Raw genomic sequence first — 12,923 nt, forward strand, 5'->3', positions numbered from 1 at the left:
CTTTGATGATCCACATATTTTTTCTTACAAATCTCATAAACTGCAACCTCCTGTCGTCAACTATTCTTTCTGGAAAAAAATGCATACAAAACCCATGAGATAGAATTTTCAGTAAGATGCCCATGCCAATTGTAGTTTTATATTTGTCCTCATCAAGTGTATTTATATTAGGAAAAACCCAAATTTACATGATCTCCTCCAAGTCTTCGAGTAACTTCAGTGGATCATCCTAATTCCTATCTTCATACATAAAGATAATAAATTAGACATAAACCAACTTGAGCACATACAGGCTGTATTTGTTTCGCATCTTCATCATTTTAAGGAGTCTCATACTTGGACAGATTGTCATCCTGGAGATCAACTGATCCACTTAATTCATAAAGAGTACTGGAAACATTTATTGAAAGCTTTACCCTCTCCTTGAAAGGTCACGTTCATAATAACAGTTATGTTTTTCAGAATATGATGTAAAATTCCAGAGTGAAGCGACATATATAGTGATTTGGAAATTATGTTAATTAGGATGTGCTACCAACTTTAATGTATTTTATTGTCTGGACTGTACATAATTATGCATACTAAACAAAGAGAAGTATATATGTTATTGAATACAACAGGCAGAGTTCAAAATCCTTTGGAAGAGATGGAATGATAAATCTTAATCATGTGCATAATTCATAAACGCCTACAATAAAAATTTAACCAACCTAATCAAGTACTTCATACTTTAGTATTGATTTGGTATTGACCAATTGCTTGCAAGGAAGTCTTTCTACCTAACATACCTCATAAAAAAGTCCAAACATTAAAAGAAATCTAAAAATGCCAGGTTAATGCAAGACACCCACGATCTGGTCCTACTCTCACCCTTTTATCAACCAACAAAATCAAAAAAATAAAGTGTTACTTAACCCTGATCAAATTTGAGAACAACATGTATTAACAACAACAAAAAAAAACTAAAACCTAACAAAACAAAACAAAGAAAAGAGACGTAGGTAATTACCTATTGTGGTATGGGTTTTCTTTATTGCTAAAAAAACGTACAAACATGAAAATAAAAGAACAATGTAATTAACAAAAAACTCTAAAACCCTAACCATTGCTTGTGGTATCGAATTTACTTATATTTCAACAATTATTTCATTTTCTATTCAATATTCTAGGTCTTCCGAACCTTCCTCGAGACACTTATCACCTAACAAATTTACAACGACACCACCAACAATCACAGATATGTCAAATCCAACCGCAACTGGTTTCTGTTTCCCCTCGTGGAATTAAAGAAGATATGAGGCGTCTAAGGTGAATTGGCTATACACCCGACTACCCATCCAAAAATATTTTTAAAATTAAGCAGCATGTTATAAACTCATCAATTTATTTTGTACCAAAATCAAACCACAATCTAGATTGTATATAAATCAAATTTTAAACTGCAATTCATCATGATAGGAACACAGTTTATTATGGTAAGAGAAACTTCAACAAAACTCTTCACACATCGATGCGAGCTTCAAACTTTGTATCAAATAGTGGCGATGTTGGGTGTTGCACCGCTTTATGAGCATAACATAAAACCTATGGAACCTGCAAACTGGATATGTATAATCATATTCCTGGTTAGCAACGGCTATAAGCATTACCAATGTTATGCTAACTTAACCCCTTCCGAAGCGAGGAAACCACGTGGGACATAAAGGCTACAATACATACCATGACATTAGTAACGTTTATGAGTTGTGAAATTTGTAACACTGAATAACTGTTGCTAATAAATTAATATTCGTTTCCCAATTATGCACAACAATTTCATGTGTGCAGCGGGTGTAAAACGTGTCGTCCCAGCACAGCACAACCCACGAAATCACGTGCTTAGCATGCTATGTGTCGAGTTATGATGTGCCGGAGATTATAACGTGCAGTGTTGTGTTGTGCTAGAAGGCGTGCTGGGATGGGTTGTGCCAGAAAAATAAACGTGATGTGCCATGTTGTGTTGTGCCAGGCACATTAATTTTATATTTTCTAATATAAATGTTTTCCAAATATTTACGTATTATATGTGTCAACATATAAATAAGTCAACGTAACGGTAGTAAAATGTCAACAATTGTCTAGAATAAAGGTTTTTATTTGTGAAATATACACAAAATGTGATGTATTGTGCCATGTTTTGTAGTATTTTATACATATTATGGCGTGCTTTCATAACGTGTTGTGTTGTGCCGTGTCGCGTGCTGGGATGCGCTATTGTGCCAATCAATCAAACCCAACACGTCCCATTGAAGTAACGTGTTGTGCCGTGCTGGGCTAAGTCACGTACTGGGCTGGGCTGTGCTCAAATTTTGGCGTGTTGTGCTGGGAGGTGCTCGTGCCGGCACAGTACAATTTACACCTCTAAGCAGCACTACCATGCCAAGTACGTCCTCTCAACTTTACACCTCTAAGCAGCACTACCATGCCAAGTACGTCCTCTCAACTTGTATTGAGTAATGCACAATCGAACCAACAAAGGCAAAAAAATTCATTACATTGTTTTAAGTTTCTAATATATATCACTCAGAGTTATTTCATTCAATACCGAACTCGTTCTTGCATAGTCATCTCATCGATCTCGCAGATCATCATCATCTATGAAACTCCTTTCCATACAAAGATGCTATCTCTAACTCTTACACAACTTGCAAGAATTAAAAACAATGGTCAAACCATAAAAGTACACCAAGACTTCAACATCAAGCTAAAAAGAGGTCTCGGTTACTCGGTATGTACAAAGTTACAATACGTACAGTAGGATCTGAAAGATTTAGGATGAGATAAGAACAAAAAAAGATAATGACCTTAAAGTATTTACAATTGAGGATGTGATTCCATTATATCATCCATTTTCTTAAGCTCGCAATAAAGCTAATACCTAATCGAGCTGCAGTGGGAATAATAAGAGGTCCACAAAGTGAGGTCCTGGCTAACCTGAAGGATAATAATGGCTACATACGACCTAAGAGCTGTCAAATCCTCACCAATACTCATCCCTAGCTTTGCTAACAATCAACATTGGAAACACTTCAACCGCAAAGTTTAACTTAATTGTCCCCAAAGATGCATGTCTAAACCCGATTAGGCTGCCTACAACAAAATTAATACGTTTATCATTATACGGCATGTTTAATTTAAAACATGAAAGTATCGTAGGTATCATGAGAGACGGTACACTCAAATATATTTATTAACCACAATGAAGAGAGAGCATTGTAAGTACTTCGGATCACTGAATTTTATCAACATCTCCACATCACGACAAAATAAAACATGCACTTGGAAATATCATAAACCTTTTTGGATGATGCTACCTATTGAGGGTTGTGTTATGTGTAAGCTGTGATGACATTTCGGCTGATTTTGCATGGCCTGCATTTAAAAATGCACACCCAATACTTACTGCCATGTGATTAGCACATACGTAGACAACCAAATGCATCCAAATTGACAACAAATATGAAGAGGGCAAAGCTAACCTAAATAATAATAAACCCTCCGCTATTTTTATTAGGATGATTCTGCAGTGCGATTTCAAACCAGGTGAAAACCGCTGCACACAAAATTTGTGGTCCCCACCCACCCCAAAGCAAACAGGGATCCCATTATTGGGTTTATGTGTCTGGCGGTTTTTTCTCACGGTTTCTTCCATGGTTTGTTAAGAATTTTTGTTCATTATTATTGGGATTTTTCTTTTACTTTCTCAGCAAAAGCCTAATCATCATTAACACCTATATGCACGTTCAAGAAAGAAAGATGTGGTATACAAAGCTTGTTCATATACTCTATGTATATCTTAACATGGGTTCTCTTGTGACATCTGGTGGTGGAAGTAGCTCTTGGAGAGATGCGTACCACCGAAAATAACAGGGGCCATTTCATAGATCCACAACAAATCCATGGAAACACAGGAGCAGAATTACAGTGAGAACCTAACAACCATCCAACTAATTTGCAATCGATCAACAAACCTGAAAATCATAAACAACCGAATTGGATATTGTTGTTGGTTTATATCGTACCATTATCATATCTCACTTAACTAAATTGGAACCGATCAGAAATATCAAAGCTGCATATTCCAAGAACTTTATAAGTTGTAGATCATTCTAAGCTGAGTTTGTAGGATAAGATCATAAGGAACCACCTGGTTGAAACTAAACTCAAGCTGCTAAAAGTGCTGAACACAATAATGCATAATAACAACATATACGAACATATAGAAAATCAATGAAAAGGGCAAAATTTCAGCTAAAGCGATGTATATATCATCTTTTGTCATTTGTTATAAATGTAAAAACGCGCAATAAAGTGCAACCAACCATCCATTATCCTAATACATAAGGTAAACCATTTTGTTCCCGGAAGCGACAAATTAAAGAATTATCAAGGAACTAAGGCTGGAAAAGCCCGTCCTATCGCTGATTTAGAATTAGACTTTGATACTTCCACCATATCCATGACACCTTGCTCCATATTATGTATCTGAAATAAAATGATACAACATTAGCATCACTATAACTAATTTAAAGAAACTCAAACTAAAGTAAATTAACTAACATGTTAGAAAACCATAGCATCGAGACATTAATATCTCATCCGTTGTAGCACCACAATCGTAGTTTGTCCCATATCATGGTACTTTTTTATAAGTAAAAGGTGTCGTTTGATTTCCATCGTTGTCTAGTTTTATTAAGCGAAAAGCATAAAGATCTTATTTTTGTGCTATTGCATGATGTCGGGCGAACCTAAGAACAAAAGTATAAACCTAAGATGAAGTTGCATGCATGCATACATATACGGAGACCGTGTTCCAACAAATACAAGGGGTTTAGTTTAATCCAGCTCCTTTCAAATTAAGCCATGATTACATGTTATAATTTCCAAAATAACCACGCCCCGACTAATTCAAACCAACGAATCTTATGGCCTCCTCGAAAATTGGGATTTTTCCAATATCAAAAGGCATATGTTGGAAAAACCCAACCAAGAAATACCAGGAATTGAATCATAAGAACACGGAGGAGAAACTGAAGAAACTCTCACAAATCAAAATAAAGCAGAGAAAATAAAACATAGAAAATTTTAACAAAAAGAAGAAATTATAACATCATTTAACAAATCAAATAAGTGATATTTAATAATAAAGAACAAAAGTAAGATGAAATATAGATATTTACCTGTGTTCACAAGCCTGGAGATTTTGAAAGGCCGGGTAATAGAACTGGAAAATCGAAGTGGGTTTCAAGTAACACATCACAAACTTGGTTTTCTATGTTTTGTTTATCCAATAAGATTCCAAAAAATGAGCAGAGCACCTGAATGAAATTTTCGTGCAAATCGAGCAAGCTACTTTGCCTTTCTAATAAAACATCCGAGCTTCTGTGGGGTTGGTTATAGGATGTTGACATGCACAGGAAGGAGCATGTGTTGACTTTCTCCTGTTATGTTTGTATTCATGACCACCTAGCTGCACAGCCTGTACCTAAAACATTAAAGGCCAAGTCTGTGTGGTCAATAAGAAACACAGTGATTCTAAATAAACCGAGTAACTAAACCACCCCAAAACCACATTTGAAAAAGTTCTCACAGTGATGGTGGGTCCCGATGGGCCCGTCGGAGGACAGCAGGGGGCCACTTATGGTGGAGCACATTGAAAGTTTTGTGAGGAGTGGTTTTCACGTAGTCTAATTCAGCGGCGGTTCGAATAGACTTTTTGTAAGAGAAACGGATCAGTCTCATATGCTGATCCGTGTCGAATAAGAAACATGTCATAGTTTTTTTTAAGCATAATACATATATATTTATTAACAGAAATTGATAAACCATAAATTAAAAGAAAGCAAAGAAAAGTAGCGACTATAATTTTTTTCTGATTCAGAATTATCACTTGCAAAATCACCAAAAAGAAAAGGAATTAAATAAAACACAAAAATGGTCAAAAAGACAAAAACAGAAAATTCATGGGTGAAATAGATTCTTAGCTTTAGATACTGTTTATATAACCAAAAATTAGAAAAATACTGTTCATTTAGGCAAAATTGGTATTTGACCCAGGAAAATAAAAACAAAAAATATCAATCACCTAAAATACCCCTTGACCCTTTAAACTAAGTTTTTTATAGCAAACAAATTTTTCCCACGTACAAATTTAATCTAACATCAATATCCCAAAATCTTTGAGTATTTGAGCGGCACCAACAATACCAAATCTGAAAGAAAAAAAAAATATGTGTGAAAAAGAGAGTACTACTGCTAAATTACTAAATTAAAGGTAGAAAACATGGCAATATGGTGCTGGATTTAAATTCAGTTTGCAAAAAATGTGATCGTATTGCTAAAACTATGATAAAATATGACGAAACCAGGTTTCATCCTAGTTTAAACATGTCTGAAACGAAATCCAACCTAATGCAAAACTGGATGAAAACTAGTTTCAGCTAGTTTAAGCATGAGTGAAACCAAATTCAACCTAATCTACAATAAGATGAAAAATAGTTTCATCCTAGTTTAAACATGGGTGAAACCAGTTTCATCTTAGTCCAACCGTAGGCTAAGGAAAATTCAATACAATTTATAACATAAAGAAATCATTATCAACCTAGTTTTAAACATATGACAACCACGACAAGAGATAAATAAAAGAGAATATTTTGCTTTGTTTAGCAACCGCAAATTGATAGTCATTTTGATTGCATAGCTTGGTGCATGTGTGTTAGGCCTACTACTGCAACGTTCTGGAAAAAAAATATTTAATGCATATATATACTAAATGCCAGACAAGGGATCGATTATATGTACATTTAATTACTAGTCAAGCATTCGTCAAAATGAATGTATATTTTTTTATAGATGACAATGCAAAAGTGCAGCTGGATAACCATATTCAAATCAATCTAAAGCAGGATGAAAACTGATTTCATCCTAGTTTAAACATGAGCGAAATCAAATTCGAATCAATCTAAAACAGGATGAAACCAGTTTCATCCCAATCCAAAACAGAATAAAATCAGTTTCATCCTGGTTTAAAAATGGTTAAAACCAAATGCTTCCCAAACTTAAACATGAATGAAATCAGTATCATCCTATATAAACGTGGATTAAACCAAGTTACACTCAATCTACAGGATGGAACTAGTTTCATCCCAGTTTAATCATCCGTGCAACCAAATATTCAACTCAATCCAAAAACAAAATCAACTAATTAATAATTCAATTAGCAAACCAATGGTTGCACAGGTAGATCAACAACTAGAATTATGTGAAACCAAACCAAATTCAATCGATTTTAAACTATTTTACACAGGTCAATTTATGTCGTTCATAAAAATTAATCAAAAAGAAAACTAGGGTTAAGAAACTTACATGTTCTGTGATTTTCAAGATGTTGATGATTCAAAAACTAATTCAATTCTTCTCCTTATGAAATTAATGATAAAATTAGGGCACGAGATGTTTTTAACGGTGGTGGAATCAGATTGAAATATGTTGATGTTGATATTTGTGGTGGTGAAAGTGAAATCTTAGCCATCATACCCATCACGTCGACCACCATCTTCTCTGCCCATCAAATCTCTCAATTCTCGATCTCACGGAAGTAACAACAACCATGACTGAAACGGTGGTGGTGGAGAAACAGAAGATCGAGAGCAGAAGAAGAAAGAATGAAAATGGTGGATATCTGGAGAGGGAGATCGATATATCCAGAGAGGAAGAAGAAAGGTATGGGTAATTGGGTCAGTTTCAATCAAAAAGATTTTTCTGTCTATTTGATCCAGGCTGAATCCTAACTGTCTTACTGGCCCAAAAAACTTGCAATTTTGGCTATATGGCCCATTTTCTGGAAAAAAAAAGTTTTCTACATTATCAGACTGAGTATGGGGCAAAAAAAAAAGCACTAGGATATCCCATAACCTCTGTCGACTCATTCATGAATTAATAGCAGTCATATATTATTTTCTTATACACACGCATAAGCGTTCATAGTAACATGGCTCAAAGTCATAGGCAACAATTCGAAGTTGAAGTTCAAAATTGCTCAGCAGACGAGCCCTTAATGGTTTCTGCAGATGTTACCTCAGAAGTTCATGGGTGGAAATACTTGGGTACAGGTACAGTTCAGTGTTGGTTGCTTTATGATTTGTTTGGTTCCTGGTTGAAGTCTAGCTAGGTATCGACAAAATGATTTCTGATCAACAGAATGATCTTTATCACATGTATTATGGACACACTATCTTTTCACTGGGTGTTATTTGAAGTCTATGTCTACAGACCAACAAAATGATCTTTATCACATGTATTATGCCATTTGGACACACTAGTTAGTTTTTATTTATTTATACTAATCAAAATTTATTTATTTATATTAATCAAAATAGAAAGTATTCTCATCAGACAAGAAACTAGTCGGAAGTCTAGCAACAAGCTGGGCTCCAACTCCAAAAAGAAAAAATCATAGTTTTTTTTTTTTAATTTGTCGATCAAAAAAAAAAAAGAAAAACTCATAGCATTCCATTCATCCTGTGCTGATTCTTATTTGAAATATCATGTTTCTGCCTCTGAATCTCTACGCTCAAAATTTCTTTCTTTCTTATCATTTCTTGTCTGGCTATGCTGCAAATCAGTCGAGCAACAGACTTCTACCGTGAGCAGCCAGCTTCCTGGCTTTATTTAGAACCAGATAGTGACTTAATGGTATGATACAACATTTTACCTCGATGTTGTCTAAATATATGCCGCCCCATGAGAATCAATACAAAGGTGCATTCAATACAAAAGAAAACTGAAAGACTATTGTGAAAAGTCAAATTTCCATGCAAGAGAGGTCCAACCAAGCTCTTTTGCAACATGTTTTTCCTTAAGGGGGTTTAGCCCCTTGAACAATTCCTCTATTTGGTCCAGATTAAAGGACAGCAGGTAGTGATAGATATAGCGCAAGCTCAAATCGAAGTAAGGGACAAGAACCGGAATTAAGAAGTAGTAATTAAACTTAGACGTTGTTTACTAGCTATTATTTCATGAGCAATAACATGCATATTCTTCATATCATACCAAAAGAGCTAAATTAGTTGTGAAAAGTGGGTAGCAAATAGACCAGGATATTCATGCAAATAAACATACCCTTCTAAATACGAACATAAGTACCAACATATAACCAGTGTCACATTAAGAACTCATAGGAACATCCCATTATCTTACATGCAAAAAGACAAACATTAGTTAAAGATCGTAAACACACATGCTATGATGAAATTCTGCTTCATGTTAGTCCTCTTTAATCATATTATTACCACAGATAATGACCTGGTTTGCCCAATGCATCAGTTACTTCACCGCCTGTCCTGCCGAATGAGAAGAAATCGTACCCACTACAATTAAGAAGAAAAAAAATGTTTTGCTTTTTAATTATCATTATAAATTAAGAGAAAAGATCATTAACATGTTTACTATCTCCCAATTTCAGCACCCATATCACACAACAACAAGTTTATAGCTATTATACTCTTCTACATTTCTACAAAAAACGAGCACTATCCAAGACGTATAGCACCAACATTTACCACTTTAAAAATCAACTTTTAAAGTTTAACAGGTGAAATTAAAATTGGTGGATTGTGAGGTTTGGTATCTTAGAATGCACTATTTTAGATGAGAATGAAAAACGTTACAAGAGGAATATACTAACAAAATATTAACCAACAATTCATTAGAAAATTGTGTCAATGGATTCTCCCTCATGTTATACTCATAATAAATAATGATACAATAGCCAAGCAGTGAGTAAAACAATACCTCATCCCATACGGATTAGGAGGATAGTCCCAGACACGCTCCTTTTCCATAAACCTTGAAGAAAATAATTTATTCTCAGTTATAACAATACTAATAGTACTAGCAACTAGTCGACGAAACGCCCTAGAATCACCAGTAACAACTAAAAGAGGAGAAAAGACATCATAAAAAGAAACAAAATCATGGAAGGCGTGCCTGAAGACACCATAACAATAGTAATAAGTAGAACTACGTATGAAACTTTACGTGGTGGCTATGCAAACATAAAGACACCATAACAATAAACAGTTAGCAAGGAATGCAGTAGGTCAAAATTACCCCGTGGTTGACTCCACTTCTTTCCCTTCTCCTGCAGTAAATCATGATATAAAATTATCCAACAAAGCATAAAACAGATGATAAAAGGAAAAAAATCAACATGATCATTTCTTCTCTTTGTGTACACTTGTAAGAGCAGATCAAGTAAGGCATTATATTAATGTGCATAGGGTGTCCAAGTAGCCAGAAGCTAGCATCTACCCTTAAAAAAATTTCAGGTCCATTAGAGCAAAGGATTATCAATTATCAATAGATGGATGAATTACCTAGTGCTATGTTATGGATAAATTAATTTATAGATAAAAAAAATGTTTGAATTCAGTACTGTAACAAATAATACAAATTTAACAATCGAAAGCAATTTTAATTGAAGTGAAAATTACCCTCATCACGACGGGCGCAATTCTCGCGATGAACTTCCTTCTTATCACCACCTCTTGATAGAACTCCAAGCTCGTTCATAAGCTTCTCGTCATCTTGCGCATGTTCAGAATGCCTAGCTATCAAAGCTTCGATTATATATGGAAACATTTTCTTGTTACCACTCTTGTACCCAATTAGCATCTCTTTAAAATCCTTCATGTCGCAATAAAAGTAATTTGGGTGAACATACTGTTCGGTTCGGTAGACTCTGGAGTGGCGAACTCTGTTTAATAGAACAGAAGAAAAAGATGAGTGAGTGGGTGATAAACTAGAGTTTGGTTTGGGGATCGGATTAGCAGATGGGGAATGTGGCGAGTAGACAGAAGCAGAACCACCGAATTTTCGTAAAGCCCTTATCATTGTTTTGTGTATTTTTCAATGGAAATTTGCCGCCTTTGATGAGGTGAAGGAGAGATGAAATGAAGAAGAACGGCAACCAAGGCTTGAAACCCTAACAAAAGCTTTTTACTTTTTGGACCCGGGGTGTTTATTATTTATGCATATTCATCAGGGGTGTATCATGCGCACTGGAGGGGTCGCGGGGTGCGAATCATACGAAAACTGAGCCGGTCGGTTGCGGAAACAATCCACTTATTATGTAAGATGACGTTATTAAGTGGCCCACCATTCCTACAAGCAGAACACTCGAGAGTCGAGACTTTACTCGATTTTTTTTTGAAGCATGAACTTTACTCAATATTCAATTTGGATAAAGATGATCCTCGAAGGATAAGCATGTAATTTCCCAACCTTAATCACGTGTATTATGAGGTGGCATCACCAAAACTAAGCCGTGTAAACACAAAATAGTCTGTAACTTGGTATCGGTACCAACAAAAAATGAAACTAAGTGATAATAAAACGGAACTCTTATAAAGTGATATTACTAACCAAACTCACTATTATATATTAACTCACGATACCGATATAGTAAGGCTACGGTACGAATGGTGTATACACTACTAATTAATTAACACAAGCTACTAAACTAACTACTAACTTTGAAAGTGAAGGTTGAAAGCAAAGGAAACATTTCATTTCTGAAGTTTTGTTTCTTCCTACATCCAAAAAGTACAAGCTGCTCGGCTATTTATACCAAATATGAAGGGCTAATACATGGACACGTGCTAGCAGTACTTAGAGCTCAGGATATTGATACTTATCACAAGTTTAGGCGGTTTTATCTTAGCCGCAAAGTAATCCAGTAAAAACTGGAATGTTCACGATAGTCAAAAGGGGTGAGGAGGTGAGAATTCTCTCGAATGCACTGGAGTAATTTTGGGTGGAGATAAAATGGTGGGCCATCCTTTATCTCATTCTTACATAACACTCCCCCTTGGACCACCATTTCTAAGATGTTGCCTCATTAAAACCTTGCCGGTAAAACCCAGTAGGACAAAACTCGGACAAAGGAAAAATAGTACAACAAAAGTCTTAGAACGGTGTTGGATACGCGTATGCTGCCTCGTTAAAACCTTGACAAGGAAAACCCAGTGGGACAAAACCTTGGCGAAGGAAAAAGAGTACAACGCGTTATAGTCAAAAGCTCCCCTGAACAAAACCTCCATTAATTTGTCTGCTTGTACATGTGGCGCACTCCGATTCCATATACCAACTTCCGAAAAACTTTAGTCGGCAGACACTTGGTGAATAGATCAGCATAATTCTCACATGATTGTATCTTCTGGATATCAATCTCGTTATTTTTCTGGAGGTGGTGAGAATAAAATAATTTGGGTGAAATGTGCTTCCTTTTTGTGGTGATTTATTCACTTACTTACCATGTGGCCCCTCTAGAAAATTTGGTCTAGAATATCTATCTTGTTCTGTTGCCACATCTGCTAATTACTGCAAGATTGTTCTACAATAAGCTTGAGGTTTGGTATGCCAAAGCAACACACTTAATTGCTACATTGACTTTAAGTTTACACTCAATATAATTTGTGATTAGCCCCTTTTCCCTATTCCAAGGCCTGGTGTAAGTGCGTTGAACCTCATTTTCCCTGCTGATGCCTGGCCAGTTGCAGTGCCATTTCTCCCACACACTCTCTGTCTATTGTAATTAATATAGTTCGCAGATCTCTTGCACCATAAACATTTAACAGAAGGGAAGGCCTTCTGTCTGATAGCCATCCATATCTCTGATTCTTTGCTACGTGCAGCTTGTATCTCGGGCATATTGTGCATGTATTCCGTTGAATCTGAAATTTTGAATAATATTTGGTGGTGGTATTGTTCATGAAGATCTTTAAAGTGATTAGAGACATAAAGATTTCATGGGTTTGTAAAGACTAAAGAAAAAAGATACAAAAAAAGTGGCTCTTGCTTACTAATCAATGACAATTAAACCC

The 12,923-nt window shown here is 35.5% G+C and overlaps 1 protein-coding gene across 1 annotated transcript; it reads right to left on the minus strand.

Annotated features, from left to right (window-relative positions):
• Nucleotides 1-9,138: 9,138 nt before the first annotated feature.
• LOC113342363 lies at nucleotides 9,139-11,004 on the minus strand. Its single transcript, XM_026586923.1, has 4 exons — nucleotides 10,533-11,004; nucleotides 10,150-10,180; nucleotides 9,832-9,885; nucleotides 9,139-9,407 (listed from the first exon to the last, which is right to left on the minus strand). Exons 1-4 carry the CDS (start codon nucleotides 10,930-10,932, stop codon nucleotides 9,326-9,328), a joined length of 567 nt encoding a protein of 188 aa, XP_026442708.1. The 5' UTR covers nucleotides 10,933-11,004; the 3' UTR covers nucleotides 9,139-9,325.
• Nucleotides 11,005-12,923: the final 1,919 nt, after the last annotated feature.

The sequence above is a fragment of the Papaver somniferum genome, unplaced genomic scaffold (assembly GCF_003573695.1).
Source record: "Papaver somniferum cultivar HN1 unplaced genomic scaffold, ASM357369v1 unplaced-scaffold_38, whole genome shotgun sequence".
In the NCBI taxonomy this organism is placed as follows: Eukaryota; Viridiplantae; Streptophyta; class Magnoliopsida; order Ranunculales; family Papaveraceae; genus Papaver; species Papaver somniferum.

What these genes read in the sequence shown, in the direction of transcription:
- LOC113342363 (XM_026586923.1), bottom strand. Translation starts at nt 10,932, where the DNA reads ATGATAAGGGCTTTACGAAAATTCGGTGGTTCTGCTTCTGTCTACTCG. An exon ending in GAAGTGGAGTCAACCACGGG is followed by an intron (nt 9,886 to 10,149) that starts GTAATTTTGACC and finishes ATTTTCTTCAAG; the next exon opens with GTTTATGGAAAAGGAGCGTG. An exon ending in CCTAATCCGTATGGGATGAG is followed by an intron (nt 9,408 to 9,831) that starts GTATTGTTTTAC and finishes TCTTAATTGTAG; the next exon opens with TGGGTACGATTTCTTCTCAT.